General features: G+C 38.4%; 1 protein-coding gene across 2 annotated transcripts in view; it reads left to right on the top strand.

Annotated features, from left to right (window-relative positions):
- LOC122797979 (acetyl-coenzyme A synthetase, cytoplasmic-like) overlaps positions 1 to 14,753 on the top strand; it is a 1,448,208-nt gene that overhangs the window by 906,867 nt on the left and 526,588 nt on the right. For both annotated transcript variants that reach the window (XM_044066533.1, XM_044066532.1), the window contains exon 8: positions 8,628 to 8,765. In XM_044066533.1, the coding sequence (XP_043922468.1) occupies positions 8,628 to 8,765 (138 nt within the window). The remainder of the gene's footprint in view (positions 1 to 8,627; positions 8,766 to 14,753) is intronic.

Genomic DNA, 14,753 nt, shown 5'->3' with positions numbered 1-14,753 from the left:
CAGTTGCACAGCTTGTTGCTGGTTGTGACATATTAATAGCAGAAGGACTATAAACTGAAAGGCATAATAATGTGGCAAGACAGTTGCACTAGGATTGTGCAAACATTACAATATTGAAGTAGTTAAAAAACAATGGAAACATGAGCCACAAAGCATTATAGAAAATGATGAAGTTCATATCACATGGAATCACCTATTACCAACAGTTCAAAAAATAAAGGAGAGAAAACCAAATATAGTAGTCCATGAAAAGAAGACAAAAGTAGCATTGTGACTATAGTACCTTATGTATTTAAATACCTCATCAGGCAACATCTCAAGCAAAGTTGGCAGTGCCATGATTACTCCCCAGGCTAGTGAAAGTGGATAAGGTACACATACTAAATCTAGAGTACCTGATAATAGTTTTCAATCTTACTCACAAACACTGGCTAATCTACAATGTATGTACTGTACCTGTGTGCTATGTATGTATTCTACCTATGCTCCAAATTTCAGCTGTACACCACAAATCTATTAATTACCTTTATTTTTAAATTAATATTTTTTTGTTTGTTCTCTCCACTGTAACTGTTGATGTGCTGCATACCACTGTAAAAACATGTCTATTGTAATTTGTGTGTATACTGATCATGTCTAAATAACTAAATGTATCTGTAATTTTTCTTTTTGGAGCTTTTCTCCCCAGGCTTCTGCTGAAAAAGGGCCTTTTCGGCTCAGTCAGACACCCCGGTTAACAAAGGTAAAATAAAATAAATAAATAAATAAATGCGCAGAGAGAGAGACGCAGAGTCATAAAATATCAGGATCTGCAGGCAGAAACAAGAGCTATGTGAAAGAAGGATACGCAAACAGTTCCAATAGCAGTAGGAGCAACGGGTCTTATAAAAAAAAAGTAAAATTGTTCTTAGTTATGTTACCGATACATGTAACCCTCATACAAATTGCAGAAGGAGGCATTACTAGCACACTATAAAAACAGTCAAGCCTCTGAGTAGACAAGGGAACCAACTAAAGTAGATCAATAATAGTAAAAATAAAAACAGAAGTGGTTCCACACGGCAGGAAATTATTGCAGAAGAAATTTATTGCAAAAAGTAAGCGCTTTTGCGAATAACATTCACTTCTTCATCTTCTGCAATAATTTCCTGCCGTGTGGAACCACTTCTGTTTTTATTACTAGCACATTGCAGGTGCTGCGAAGAGCACTTCTGGCAAACATCAAAGACTGAAACAATGCTAATTTCATGAACTTTAATCAAACTTTGACTTATGAATGGGGACCATTCCCATCATGGTATTAGAAACCCAAAAGCCTTGGAGAAATTAAAAAAGTGATAGACTTTATCATAATACATTCACGCCCCTGCAGAATAGACTGTCTAGCACTGTCTCTTTTGCATGGTGGTTATTATTCCATCTGGATAGCACTTCTCTTCTCTTTCCTGTTTCTGTTCACGTTATCTCCTGTTGTTCTTTGGATATCTGCCACTTCTCAGACATTCAGTGTAATTTCTGCGTAAAGCAAGTATCCTTTCTGTGCTGTTTCTGAGGCTCTGCTTTCTTTTTGCTTGATTGCTTACTTTCTGCTGTTTGATTTCTTACTTTCTACCTTTTGATTGCTTACTTTCTGCTGTTTGATTTCTTACTTTCTACCTTTTGATTGCTTACTTTCTGCTGTTTGATTTCTTACTTTCTACCTTTTGATTGCTTACTTTCTGCTGTTTGATTTCTTACTTTCTACCTTTTGATTGCTTACTTTCTGCTGTTTGATTTCTTACTTTCTACCTTTTGATTGCTTACTTTCTGCTGTTTGATTTCTTACTTTCTACCTTTTGATTGCTTACTTTCTGCTGTTTGATTTCTTACTTTCTACCTTTTGATTGCTTACTTTCTGCTGTTTGATTTCTTACTTTCTACCTTTTGATTGCTTACTTTCTGCTGTTTGATTTCTTACTTTCTACCTTTTGATTGCTTACTTTCTGCTGTTTGATTTCTTACTTTCTACCTTTTGATTGCTTACTTTCTGCTGTTTGATTTCTTACTTTCTACCTTTTGATTGCTTACTTTCTGCTGTTTGATTTCTTACTTTCTACCTTTTGATTGCTTACTTTCTGCTGTTTGATTTCTTACTTTCTACCTTTTGATTGCTTACTTTCTGCTGTTTGATTTCTTACTTTCTACCTTTTGATTGCTTACTTTCTGCTGTTTGATTTCTTACTTTCTACCTTTTGATTGCTTACTTTCTGCTGTTTGATTTCTTACTTTCTACCTTTTGATTGCTTACTTTCTGCTGTTTGATTTCTTACTTTCTACCTTTTGATTGCTTACTTTCTGCTGTTTGATTTCTTACTTTCTACCTTTTGATTGCTTACTTTCTGCTGTTTGATTTCTTACTTTCTACCTTTTGATTGCTTACTTTCTGCTGTTTGATTTCTTACTTTCTACCTTTTGATTGCTTACTTTCTGCTGTTTGATTTCTTACTTTCTACCTTTTGATTGCTTACTTTCTGCTGTTTGATTTCTTACTTTCTACCTTTTGACTGCTTACTTTCTGCTGTTTGATTTCTTACTTTCTACCTTTTGATTGCTTACTTTCTGCTGTTTGATTTCTTACTTTCTACCTTTTGATTGCTTACTTTCTGCTGTTATTTCCCTTTTCGGTCTTTTTAGCATGGTTTTCATCTGTGACATTTCCCCTGAACTGTCTCTAGCACCTTTTATTTTCTTGTCTCCTAGATATTTTGCTCCCATTGTTACAGCCTGTCTCCTTTATGCTGTTTTAGCACTTGCTGGTCCTTGCAAACTTTGATAGTTTCTAGAAAGCACAGTGGCTAAGTGGTTCAATGTATATACATACAAACACACACACATATATGTGTGTGTGTGTGTGTGTGTCTCTTTCTGTGTGTATAATATACTGTGTTCAGTTCTGTTCTTAAATATGACTCAGTATTCACTAATACTGCAGTGAACAATCACTAGTGCGTGACCCACAGCTTTTGCATGTAAAGATAAAGGTTATAGTATCTCAGATATTTCTCCTTTTCTGAAGGTCCACAGTGTTGGAGTGTTGGAATGGGTGGGATTGTACATGGAGGGGTGCAGGGGAGACTTGCCCCTACAAAAAAGCTTTTTTTTTTTTAAATTGTTTTCCATTGATCACACATATTTTCATTTTGACTATTGTGCTCTTTTGTGATCATATTTATGTGTGACAGTCACCTGTGAGCCTGGATTCTGACCAAAGAGTTCACAGTGGACAGTTCACGTACCTGGTTAACAAATTTATTAAAAAAAAGTTCTTCAGAAACCCTGGCTGCCACCTTCCTGTCAATGAGGGCAAATTGTGTTGGTGACAGTGTAACTACACTACACTGTGTCCTGGGGCTTTTGGACAGTTGTCATAAAAGAAGAAGGTTTATGCAAAAGCATTGACTATCTTCCATTTTTTTTTTTAATTTTTCATTTTTATGTCCTAGTGATTAAAAATTAACATACTATCTTTCCATTCAGAATTCAGTCATCATTAAGAATGAGGTACAGATACCCTGCACTCACTAAAGTCCATAGTAACCCAAATCAATCAAAGCAGACAGATGTACCAGGTGAAACCTTTTGTTGTGCATCTTGTGCAGGCAGTCCCCAAGTTACGGACATTCGGCATGCGCCCAGCCCATAGATACGAATGGGTTTCCGCAACGTTGGAAATAAAGTAAAAAAAAATAAAATTATTAAAGCTGCACAAATGTGTGTGTGTGTGTGTGTGTGTGTGTGTGTGTGTGTGTGTGTGTGTGAAAGAGAGAGATCGGGAGAGTGAGACTGATGTGAGAGTGAATGCAGGTATGAATGAGGAAGTGACTCTGTGTATGAGAGATCGGGAGAGTGAGAGTGAGGGAGCGATCCCCTGGCAGCAAAGAGGTGGGTGGTTGCATAAGGGGAGGAAGTTATTTATGGAATAGATAAAGCAGGGTTAAGAGTGTGTGTGTGTGTGTGTGTGTGTGTGTGTGTGTGTGTGTGTGTGTGTGTGTGTGTGTGTGATATCTCTAAAGCTCTTAGAGCAAGAAATCTGGACAAAGCCATAAATAAACGCGGGACAAATGTCCAAACATAGAGACAATTGTAACAAATATTGCTCTTACAAATTTAGAAAGTTGATAGAATAAGAGGTTTTGCATTAGCATGAATTTTCTCAAGGGTATGAATTCTGAAACTCAGATGTCTGTCATTATTTTCCAACTTCAGTCTTGATTTGCCACTACTTTTGCTAAACAACCACAATTTTATAAAAAATGGACCAAATATGAGGCGAAAATCTGTACAGTTGAGAGGTATGGTGTGTGTGTGTGTGTGTGTGTGTGTGTGTGTGTGTGTGTGTGTGTGTGTGTGTGTGTGTGTGTGTGTGTGTGTGTGTGTATGTATGTATGTATGGTATGTATGTGTGAATGTGTATGTGTCTGTGTGTATGTATCTGTGTTTGTGTGTATGTATGTATGTATGGTGTGTGTATGTATGTGTGTGTGTGTGTGTGTGTGTGTGTGTGTGTGTGTGTGTGTGTGTGACATCCAGGCTTTGGCAGCTGACTATGTGGTTCCTTCTCAGGCTCTGAAAATGTAATCAAGAAACTAACAGAAAAGATAAAGCAAATTTTGCAGCACTACCAGGAAAGAAGTGTTATTCAGCTGCTAGATGGTTTTGACTATCAGATGCTCAGATGGTACCAGGATAGGGCATGGTCATACTTGCAGGTGCTACAGTTCATAAGTAATAGATATTACTGTGTAGGATCCTGTGAATGACAGGATGGCCTTTGGCTGTCTGGAGTTTGTTTTTCAAAGTGCTTGATTAGTGAGCATTTGATAATGTTTAATAAACTACTACTACATGAATCACTGTCATATGATCCACTGTCACCATGTGACATCTTGAGGAGTTTATGCCCGGATCCCAGCCTGGGTACTGGCCTGCAGAAAGCTACATACATGAGGATGCAATCACACAAGGTTCACTGATGTGGGGACAGAGCGTCTGCCCACTCTGCCTGTGACCTTGAATAACTTAATGGTTCAAATGGTGGAGGGCCAGTCAAGTAGTGGTGATTTGCTGCTAGCCTAAGACTAAGTCACCTTCTCCAGAAGGACACAGTGCTTCTTGGGAATACGTTAGATGAAGTGTCTGTAAGTAGGTGTATGTATTTGCCTTTACTCTGCTGGTCATGTTTGCTTGCAAGTGGGCATGAAGGCACGTATCTGCCTCTTACTGGAAGTATAAGAAAGTGAACTGAGTATGATAAAAAATCCACCCATCTGTGTTCTGACTGATGAGAATCCAGTTCCTGAGATCATCAGGGCTGATGTCTCCAACCTAATGAGAAATGAAGCAGTTGCAAGATGGAATCCTTTGGGACTCCATATTTTAAAAAGCTTACAGCTGGTAGATACAGTTTCATGTGATTTGTGAGAACACAGAGGTGGTTTTGGACAGAGCTAAGACAGTGCCTTGATTATGATCTAGTACCATTTTCTTAATTATGTTCGTAAGTTTTTCTGGCGCCTCTTTAAGGCCCTCCAATTTCCATGTTAGAAAAATAGATAAGTGTGGTGATGGTGCAGTCTAAGTTGGGGCAACAGCTACCCTTCAAACAGAATTAACAGGGTGATCAAACTGTCTATGTGTCTAGTACCTGTCTGCCCTTTTTGTCTTTGTCACTGTCTCTGCCTATCAGCATCAGTAACTGTCTGTTTACCTTTCTAGGCAAAAATAACACCAGACTGCACAAGAAAAAACAATCTGCAGGTCTTGATCACACAAACGAAAGAGAGACAACGAGAGAAAAAAACCCAGCAGTTAGTGAGCAGCATGACTGCAGAGAGAGAGAGAGAGAGAGAGAGAAAAAAAGTGCAGAGTTGAATATGTTATCTGTATTCAGGACCCACACTTATTCAGGCTTGAGTAGTGTTCTCCATTATAACCATTGAAGTCTGCAAGCTATTCCTTGCTGCTCAGGCCAGCAGGCAGGCCATACCTTGTGATTAATTGCCACCATTCATACGTAGAATCACTCTCAGGACTTCAGTCAGGCCCAAGATGACTTTAAGGCCTAGTGTTTGCCTTTTCTTGCAGGTATTTGTACCTGTTTATGGAGCCTGTGACAATGTGAGGTAGTGCCAGCTATGCCAGGAGAAGTAGGGCAGTAGATGTGTAACATATGCCAGCTTAGCTAGTTGGAGTTTTGTAAAGAATTTTATGTCATTTGTATATGAAACTTATTTGCACAGCTGCTTTTGTTAAAAATGTACCAACAGTGGGTCCTGCTGGACAGAAAATAAACACCTGTATGTCAGACTGTATTGTAACTGTTGAAATGAATATATTGTAATAGAGGATACTGAAAGAGAAGAGGTTAATCTCAGTCCAGCTAACATTGAAAATAGTCTGAAATTAAACTACCTGGTAGGCAATAAAGATTGTATGTTACAATTCTGATTGCAGGCAGAGACAAAATGTTTGTGAAAACCAGGACTAAGAATCCTACTGTATTGTCCTTGGGGTAAACTAATTGCTACCCTGGAAGGGTGGACGTTTTTGAAGTGGTTTTGTAGCTTCCAGATACTATAACACATCTTAGCAAAGATCTGTGTGTATATCATGACACATATGTGGTAGATTCTTGTTCAATTTCTAGTATGGGGGGGTAGTGTTGGAACCAGAAGTCAGATGAACAGATTATGTGATGTCATTGTGTAATCCAGCAGTGAAATGATATTTTAGTACTAGATAAGACAGAAGTCTCAGGGCAGTCTGTTTGTGAAGCCTTACAAGAAGGAAGACCACTTGTCCACTTCATCTTGCCTTGCTCTATTTAGTGAACTAGGGGGCAGTAATTCTTTAGGTTTGTCAGGAAAGTATAGTGAGATTAGTTAAGTATTGTTTTTCTGTATCTGTGTGAATTTGTCCATCTGTGTTATTTTTAATATGTCCTGTGATTGAACCTGTGGTGTTGAATGTAAATAGATATTTAGTAATTTCATGTTCTTTTATTATTTATTGTTAAATATATTTAAACTTTTCATTGTGGCTGGCCTTTTAGAGAATATTTAACCTTTGAGAGTACTTATATTTATTTGGTGACACTGTGGCTGCTCCTGAAAGCCTTGCTGCATTGGTGAGACACTACCATTTGTATTAGTATTAATTTTGCTCAGTATAATTGGGTACCCTTGTAAGGGCTGGCTTTGGAGTGTTCTGGTGGCAGTATCTACCTTATAGTGTGGGCAGAGGAGACATAGCTGATAAATCTGTGCCAGCCTTTCTGAGGTGTGTGTGTGTGTGTGTGTGTGTGTGTGTGTGTGTGTGTGTGTGTGTGTGTGTGTGTGTGTGTGTGTGTGTGTGTGTGTGTGTCAGCTACGTGGAGCAGGGACACAGAGCAGTGTTTTCACAGAGAGGGTGGTGGAGGACTTGGCTTGGAACACTTGGCTGAGGACTCACCTGTGCAGCTGTGTCAGTGGGGGAGTCTGGAGAGAGAGATGTAAAAAAATGATGTAGAGAAAAGCATACATTTGAGTGAAGAATATTTCTCTGTAGTGATGAGAACAACAAAGGGAAAGTAGAGGAGGGAAGATCAAGAAATGCTAAAATAATGTAAGCGCTCACAATTCTAGATTAGTAATGAGTCTTTGCTAAGGAAAAATCACCAAGATGACATAAAGTTTGTTATTAAAACATAAATTGAAATTATATAAAGGTAAATGTGGCATAGATATTATGTGGTATAGTTATTTGTGTGTGTGGAAAAACAAACAAGATAAGGTCGTACCCATGCAATATTGACAGTGTTTTCAAACAAATAGAGCAATTTTTGAAAAGTACCTTTGAAGGAAATTTTAAAATTAGTAACTGTAAAGATTTTCATTGAATTTATTAAATTCTGTTTCACACAGCAGATGATAAAAGAATTAGTAAGATTCCTATATAGATTTATGAAGATAAGAGATTATTGGAAATGCAAGGAAATACAAAATAAGGGGAAGATGGAGTGGATTTTAAATATTTAAGAAATGTTTAAAATAATGTTTCTTTGTTTAAAAATGTACTCCATCTGTAAAGTTGCATGGAATAAAGTTTTTATTGCTTGACTACTTTTCCAGACTTTCTCCACTCTTCTGTGTCCATCTTTACACTCTTTCCAATTCTCCTGTTTTTCTGTTTAGTGTACATATTGCCAGTTCTGTTTTCATATTTTCTGTTCCTTGTTTTACCTTGTGTTTTCACTGCAACTAGGAATGCTATGCCATAGTCATACTGAATTGTGATCCATTTTTGATACTGTGATATTACTGTCAAAGTATGTTTGCTTATTGTTCCTCCCTGGGCTGAACTTGTGCACTTTGATCGGCAAATGAAAATGAAAATACATGCATAAATAATTCATCCAATCAATCAATCAATCAATCAGTCAATCAGCACTTAAGATTTCAGATAGAAACAGTCTAAATGCTCAGTACCAGGTGTACTGCTTCCGATGCATTATATTTCGGAAGTACTTTGGAGGTACAAATCTCATATATGCAATTGTTTTTAATGCAGTTTCATTACTGATACACCAGTAACATACTTCTGCTCTCCAGATTTCTTGGAATAGTGACACAGACTTGTGGTGGCATGATCTAATGGCAAACGCTGCAGAGGTGTGTGAGCCAGAATGGCTTTCTGTCGAAGATCCACTATTTATCCTTTACACAAGTGGTTCTACTGGGAAACCAAAGGTAAGTACAGGGTGTTGTCAGCAAGAAAAGTACTTTAAAGAATAATAATGTCAGACCTTGTGTGACATTTGAAGGAATTCCTGTTTGTTATCCATGGGTAGAAAGAAATGTGTAAATAGCTTCCACCCTTTTAAGTAAACCGTTCAACTCCCGCTGTAATTTCATCAAAGCCAATGTCTGCTAGGTAAAGACAGTAGGTGGATCCTTCTTTCAACGAAGCCTTATTGCTGTGTTTAATCTTCACAATGCATAGCACTTTATGTCTTCAGACACATAAGCCAAGCTATTAGCTACCACTGTAGAAACAATAATTTCTGATAGGCTTACATGCAGTGATTCTGACAACATCTGTCTACATGTGTGTATCTGTTACTTATGTGCTGGATTCCTTATATAAAACACTCACAGTATTAATGATGTCTGGCTGCATTTGCATATCTGTTACTTATGTGCTGGGTTCCTTATATACAACACTCACAGTATTAATGATGTCTGGCCTCATGCGTATATTTTATATGTGTTACTTATGTGCTGGGTTCGTTGTATGAAAACACTGTTTGTATTAATGACGTCTGGTTATGTGTGTATATCTGTATGTACTGGGTTCTGTGTATAAAACAAACTGAACCCTAAAAAAAAAAAATGCTGGGAGGCTTCCCCCTGATAATTATATATACCAACTTTGAGATCGCACTACAGTGGATAAGGGCAAATTCCCATGTCACGCTGTAATGTGATCTTGTATGCAGAGTAATCAAAAGGCTGAAAAACAAGGGAAAAAAGAGTGTTTGCACATATGAACATTCACTATTTGTGCTCATTTACCCAAAGCTCAGCAAAGATTGGCATCCTAGCCTGTATTCCTCGAGTGTTTTACTTGTACCCTGTGCCATTCAGGCAAAGCTAAGTACTTTTGATCGATAAATTGCACTTCTTTAATTTATTTAAACAAATTATTTCTGTTTCCTGATATTATTAACAGTAGTTTGTCTGGCAGTTGATTTGGAGAATCAAGGATCTGTTAATGAGCTGTTCCCTATAGTCCAGTGGTTCAAGGTTTGATACCCTTAGTCTCCATTGTCTATCTGTGTGACTCTTAGCAAGTCACTTAACCAGTTGCCACTCCCAGTCACAGTCTGGAAAAGTCCGTGGAGATCAGTGCTCTAACCTGGAAAACAAAAATAAAATAAAAATAAAGAATTAATTAACTGCTATTTTACTTGAAGAACTGCATTTCCTTACACTGCTGTTGTTTGACTATTTACCTTAAAATCACCTTCTAAAGCGGTTATCTAGCTAGTTTTTATTAAGTTTGTTTGTGGTAGCATTGCACTTGGGATATTCTTTTATTGTGTTTTTACATTAAAAGGACTGGGGTTCGTCATTTCATGACAGTAGGTGTTTGCCAGGTTTGTCTGAGTTGGAAAACACACAGAAAAGTTCTAATTATGTTCATTTTATTGGACAGAGGTCTCAGTAGTCAGTTTTATGTATTTTCAGTGCTTATATAAGTTTGGCATGTTTGTGCAGCACTGCTTACTATGCAGCAACAGTTGGCAGTTTCCTTTACAAATGCAAACATCTGGAAAGCAAGATGTCCTTATAAAACTGTACTCTTTAAAGCAATAAGTAGAGAGCAAATAGTTTGCATCCTGACAAGCTTAAAGCAGCTAGTTTGCACGTTGAATAGCAATGCCATTAATGTTAGTGTAATTTGGTATGATATAGCCAAGTCTTCCTCCAACCAAAAAAAGCACCTGTTGTAGCCTTCTGTAATCCCACACACTCGTAGCTCAACAATTAAAGTATCGGATAACATGGATATGCACTTTCCTATCTTCTCTGCAGCCATCGTGGTGAATATGGGTATCTTGAAACAATGTAGCAATTGTCTCATGTTTACTGACAGCAATTTGTTCCTTAAAGTGACAGATTCCGTGTGTGAGAGGTGTATATATTTCATAATTTTACACACGCAAGTAGTCCGTATAAATAGTATATATTAAATTTGTTCATTCACAAATAATGTAACTCTTGAAAATAAACCGAATCTGGAAAATTCATGATCTGTTATGATCATTAAATTCATGTTCTAAATGTTATCAGTTGTTAATATTAATTATGTTGTAAAACAGTATAGCAATTGTTGTTTTCATTATTTAAAACTGTCAAAATCAGCCATGAAAAAGGTCTTCTTAAGTTGTTGTTGTTGTTTGTCTTTCAGCTTTTCCCGGTAAGGGGTTGCCACAGCGGAGCTCCAGTCCGCTAATGATTGGCAGTAGATTTTTTTATGAAACGCCGAGGTGCCAGCTCGACACCCAACCTTCAACGAAGGCACGCCCATTTACGCACGCATGTCTTTCAAACGCTACCCAACTGCGGGGAGGACATGCAGACTCCACACAGAAGGCACTCCCAAGCCCAGCCAAGAATTGAACGGGAGAACCTCTTGCTGTGAGGTAACAACGCTACCGCCGTACCACCGCGGAAAAACAGAACTTCAACCAAGACTGTTCAAAGTTTGGCATACTTCATTTCTAGTCTGGGGTAATGGAAATGTGTTCGTTTAAACATGCAAAACTTGAGGCATTTCATTTTAATTGCCATGTTAACTCTTCATATTCCAGGACATTTTCTCAATTAACTCCCTTTTCATCCATAGGGACAGTCTCCAAAATTCCAAATGTAAACGTCTTGAAATGAGTACAAATCAAAGAATGTTTATACAACGTGCTGTTTGTGGTTTTACTTTTGATAATTATATTCATACATTCTTTTACGCAGTTTTCCCCATGTAGAATGCAGGACAATTTGTATACTTTGCTAGGAAGATCACACGTTTTGTGGAACAATTACCGTTAATTGTCTTATGGGTGTCTATTTCGACATGCATATACACAGTGTCACTGGAGGCTACATTGCCACATACAAGCACACATCATGTTGTCAAAGCTACTCACGCAATACCCGCCACACATAGTATGCAATACACATAGACCAACGTATGCTGAGGCACTTAAATGCAAACTTCCTAAATCCCAAAGATCTCCTAAACCATCCATCTGCAAAGATTATCCTCATCAAACCCAAAAGCACTCAACAAAAGCAACACTTTACAGCACACATGCAGCCACACTGTGGAGCCCCAAGTACAAAGCTCATAGAGCAAGCAAAGGTACCTCCCAAAACTCTAGTCATAGGGGACTCCACTGTATGACATACCAACGCCCTTTTAACCAGGCTGGATACGGAGAAGATAACGGTTAGTTGCCTATCTGGAGTCAGGATCTGCTAAATTACACATGCACTCAAGTGACTTCACCACAGGTACCAGTATGATTCGATCATTGTCTATGTAGGTGTAAACAACCTGAGAAATATCTCCCTAGAACTGTATGAGGAGAGACATTATAGATCTCTCTGACTGTGTGTCTCAGGCTGGTATGAGGCTAGCATGGAACAGGATATTACCTTCACCAAGGATGATGCCACAATAAGAACAAATTATGATTGATTTTAACAATTGACTGAGTTTCTGGTGTCATTCTAAGGGGATCCAATATTTGTCAGCATGACAGGGCATGGTTTGCAGACCATGTTGTTTTGTCAAAGAGGGACTGAACCTGTCCCCTCTAGGCTTTCAAATACTGGCTAAAATTTTACCTTCCCTCATGCAGCCTTTTTTTGGGCAATGCCAAACTGACAAAACTACCAACATAGCAAAATCCACTCAAGTGAACCTCAGGGTGTTTCTACTCAATGCTAGGAGAAAAAACAGAACCTGCACTCCCTCCAAGGTCTCTTCACCCTGGAGAATATAGACATCTGTGCAGTTAATGAGACATGGTTTAAAGCCGCAGAGAATACACAGGTAGTGCAAGGTTTCTCTGCCAGACCAGAAGCTGCACTGACAGGGACTAAAGGTGGAGGGGTCTCGATCTAAATCACTAACAAACATACCTATAAGCTGGCTAAACAGGTTGATGTCTTTAAGTTTCTGCACATGCAGATCACCATAGACAAAATCCTGTACTATATCCTAACAAGCTATAGGTCACCTTCCATGTCTCAACAAAATCGTAGCCCATACTTAGACCTACTGGAGACACTCACCATACAACCTAACACGTTACTTCTGGGGGACTTTAATTACCACTCTATAAACTGGGAATCCCATATGGCTTCAAATTTGTAGACACAGAGATTCATGGACTTCATAAACACAAACACCCTTGACCAGTTAGTGCATACACCCATTAGAGGTACAACATACTGGACCTCGTACTCACAAATATGAGAGAACGCTGTACCCCCCAATATCATGTACTCCCTGATAAGATCCAACCATATAGCTGTCTCCTTCAAAATCAAAATCAATTTGGTAACCCCAGTAAACTCTGTAACAGTTAGGAACTATTCCAAGGCAAAGTGATAGCTTGTCAAAATTCAGTTTCCCTCCAAACCCAGAGAACACAGTAGCCTGGGGAGAAAATCTCCAAAATATTGCAAAATATTTTAAGAATAATAATTATACAGTCATTAAAATATATGAAATTAGACATAATATGACAACATTGGTTGAGTAGATACAAGTTATATGACAATGATTTGACATTTAGAGAAATTTTAGCCTGTTTAGAAAGAAATTAAAGATAAGTTAGTATAATACAAACAGGAACTGGAGTATGAAGTGACAGAAAAGCAAGCTTGTGGTCTATCTAGAGATAAAGCAAATGGAGAGAAAGTAACAGAGGTAAGGGAGTGAGCGAAGAAGGGAGAGTAAGGAGATGTAAGGAATGAACAGGTATATGAGGAAGGGAGTGAAGAAGGGAGAGTAAGGAGATGTAAGGTATGAACAGGTATATGAGGAAGGGAGTGTAGAAGGGAGAGTAAGGAGATGTAAGGTATGAACAGGTATATGAGGAAGGGAGTGAATAAGGGAGAGTAAGGAGATGTAAGGTATGAACAGGTATATGAGGAAGGGAGTGAATAAGGGAGAGTAAGGAGATGTAAGGTATGAACAGGTACATGAGGAAGGGAGTGAATAAGAGAGAGTAAGGAGATGTAAGGTATGAACAGGTATATGAGGAAGGGAGTGAATAAGGGAGAGTAAGGAGATGTGAGGTATGAACAGGTATATGAGGAAGGGAGTGAATAAGAGAGAGTAAGGAGATGTAAGGTATGAACAGGAATATGAGGAAGGGAGTGTAGAAGGGAGAGTAAGGAGATGTAAGGTATGAACAGGTATATGAGGAAGGGAGTGAATAAGGGAGAGTAAGGAGATGTAAGGTATGAACAGGTATATGAGGAAGGGACTGAATAAGGGAGAGTAAGGAGATGTAAGATATGAACAGGTATATGAGGAAGGGAGTGAATAAGGGAGAGTAAGGAGATGTAAGGTATGAACAGGTATATGAGGAAGGGAGTGAATAAGGGAGAGTAAGGAGATGTAAGGTATGAACAGGTATATGAGGAAGGGAGTGAATAAGGGAGAGTAAGGAGATGTAAGGTATGAACAGGTATATGAGGAAGGGAGTGAATAAGGGAGAGTAAGGAGATGTGAGGTATGAACAGGTATATGAGGAAGGGAGTGAATAAGGAGAGTAAGGAGATGTGAGGTATGAACAGGTATATGAGGAAGGGAGTGAATAAGGGAGAGTAAGGAGATGTAAGGTATGAACAGGTATATGAGGAAGGGAGTGAATAAGGGAGAGTAAGGAGATGTAAGGTATGAACAGGTATATGAGGAAGGGAGTGAATAAGGGAGAGTAAGGAGATGTAAGGTATGAACAGGTATATGAGGAAGGGAGTGAATAAGGGAGAGTAAGGAGATGTAAGGTATGAACAGGTACATGAGGAAGGGAGTGAATAAGGGAGAGTAAGGAGATGTAAGGTATGAACAGGTATATGAGGAAGGGAGTGAATAAGGGAGAGTAAGGAGATGTAAGGTATGAACAGGTATATGAGGAAGGGAGTGAATAAGGGAGA

Source organism: Protopterus annectens, chromosome 3.part1, assembly GCF_019279795.1.
Source record: "Protopterus annectens isolate FY-2018-M chromosome 3.part1, PAN1.0, whole genome shotgun sequence".
Taxonomy (NCBI): domain Eukaryota; kingdom Metazoa; phylum Chordata; order Ceratodontiformes; family Protopteridae; genus Protopterus; species Protopterus annectens.
Note: the sequence above shows the minus strand (reverse complement) of the source record. Positions and strands in the feature narration are given on the sequence as shown.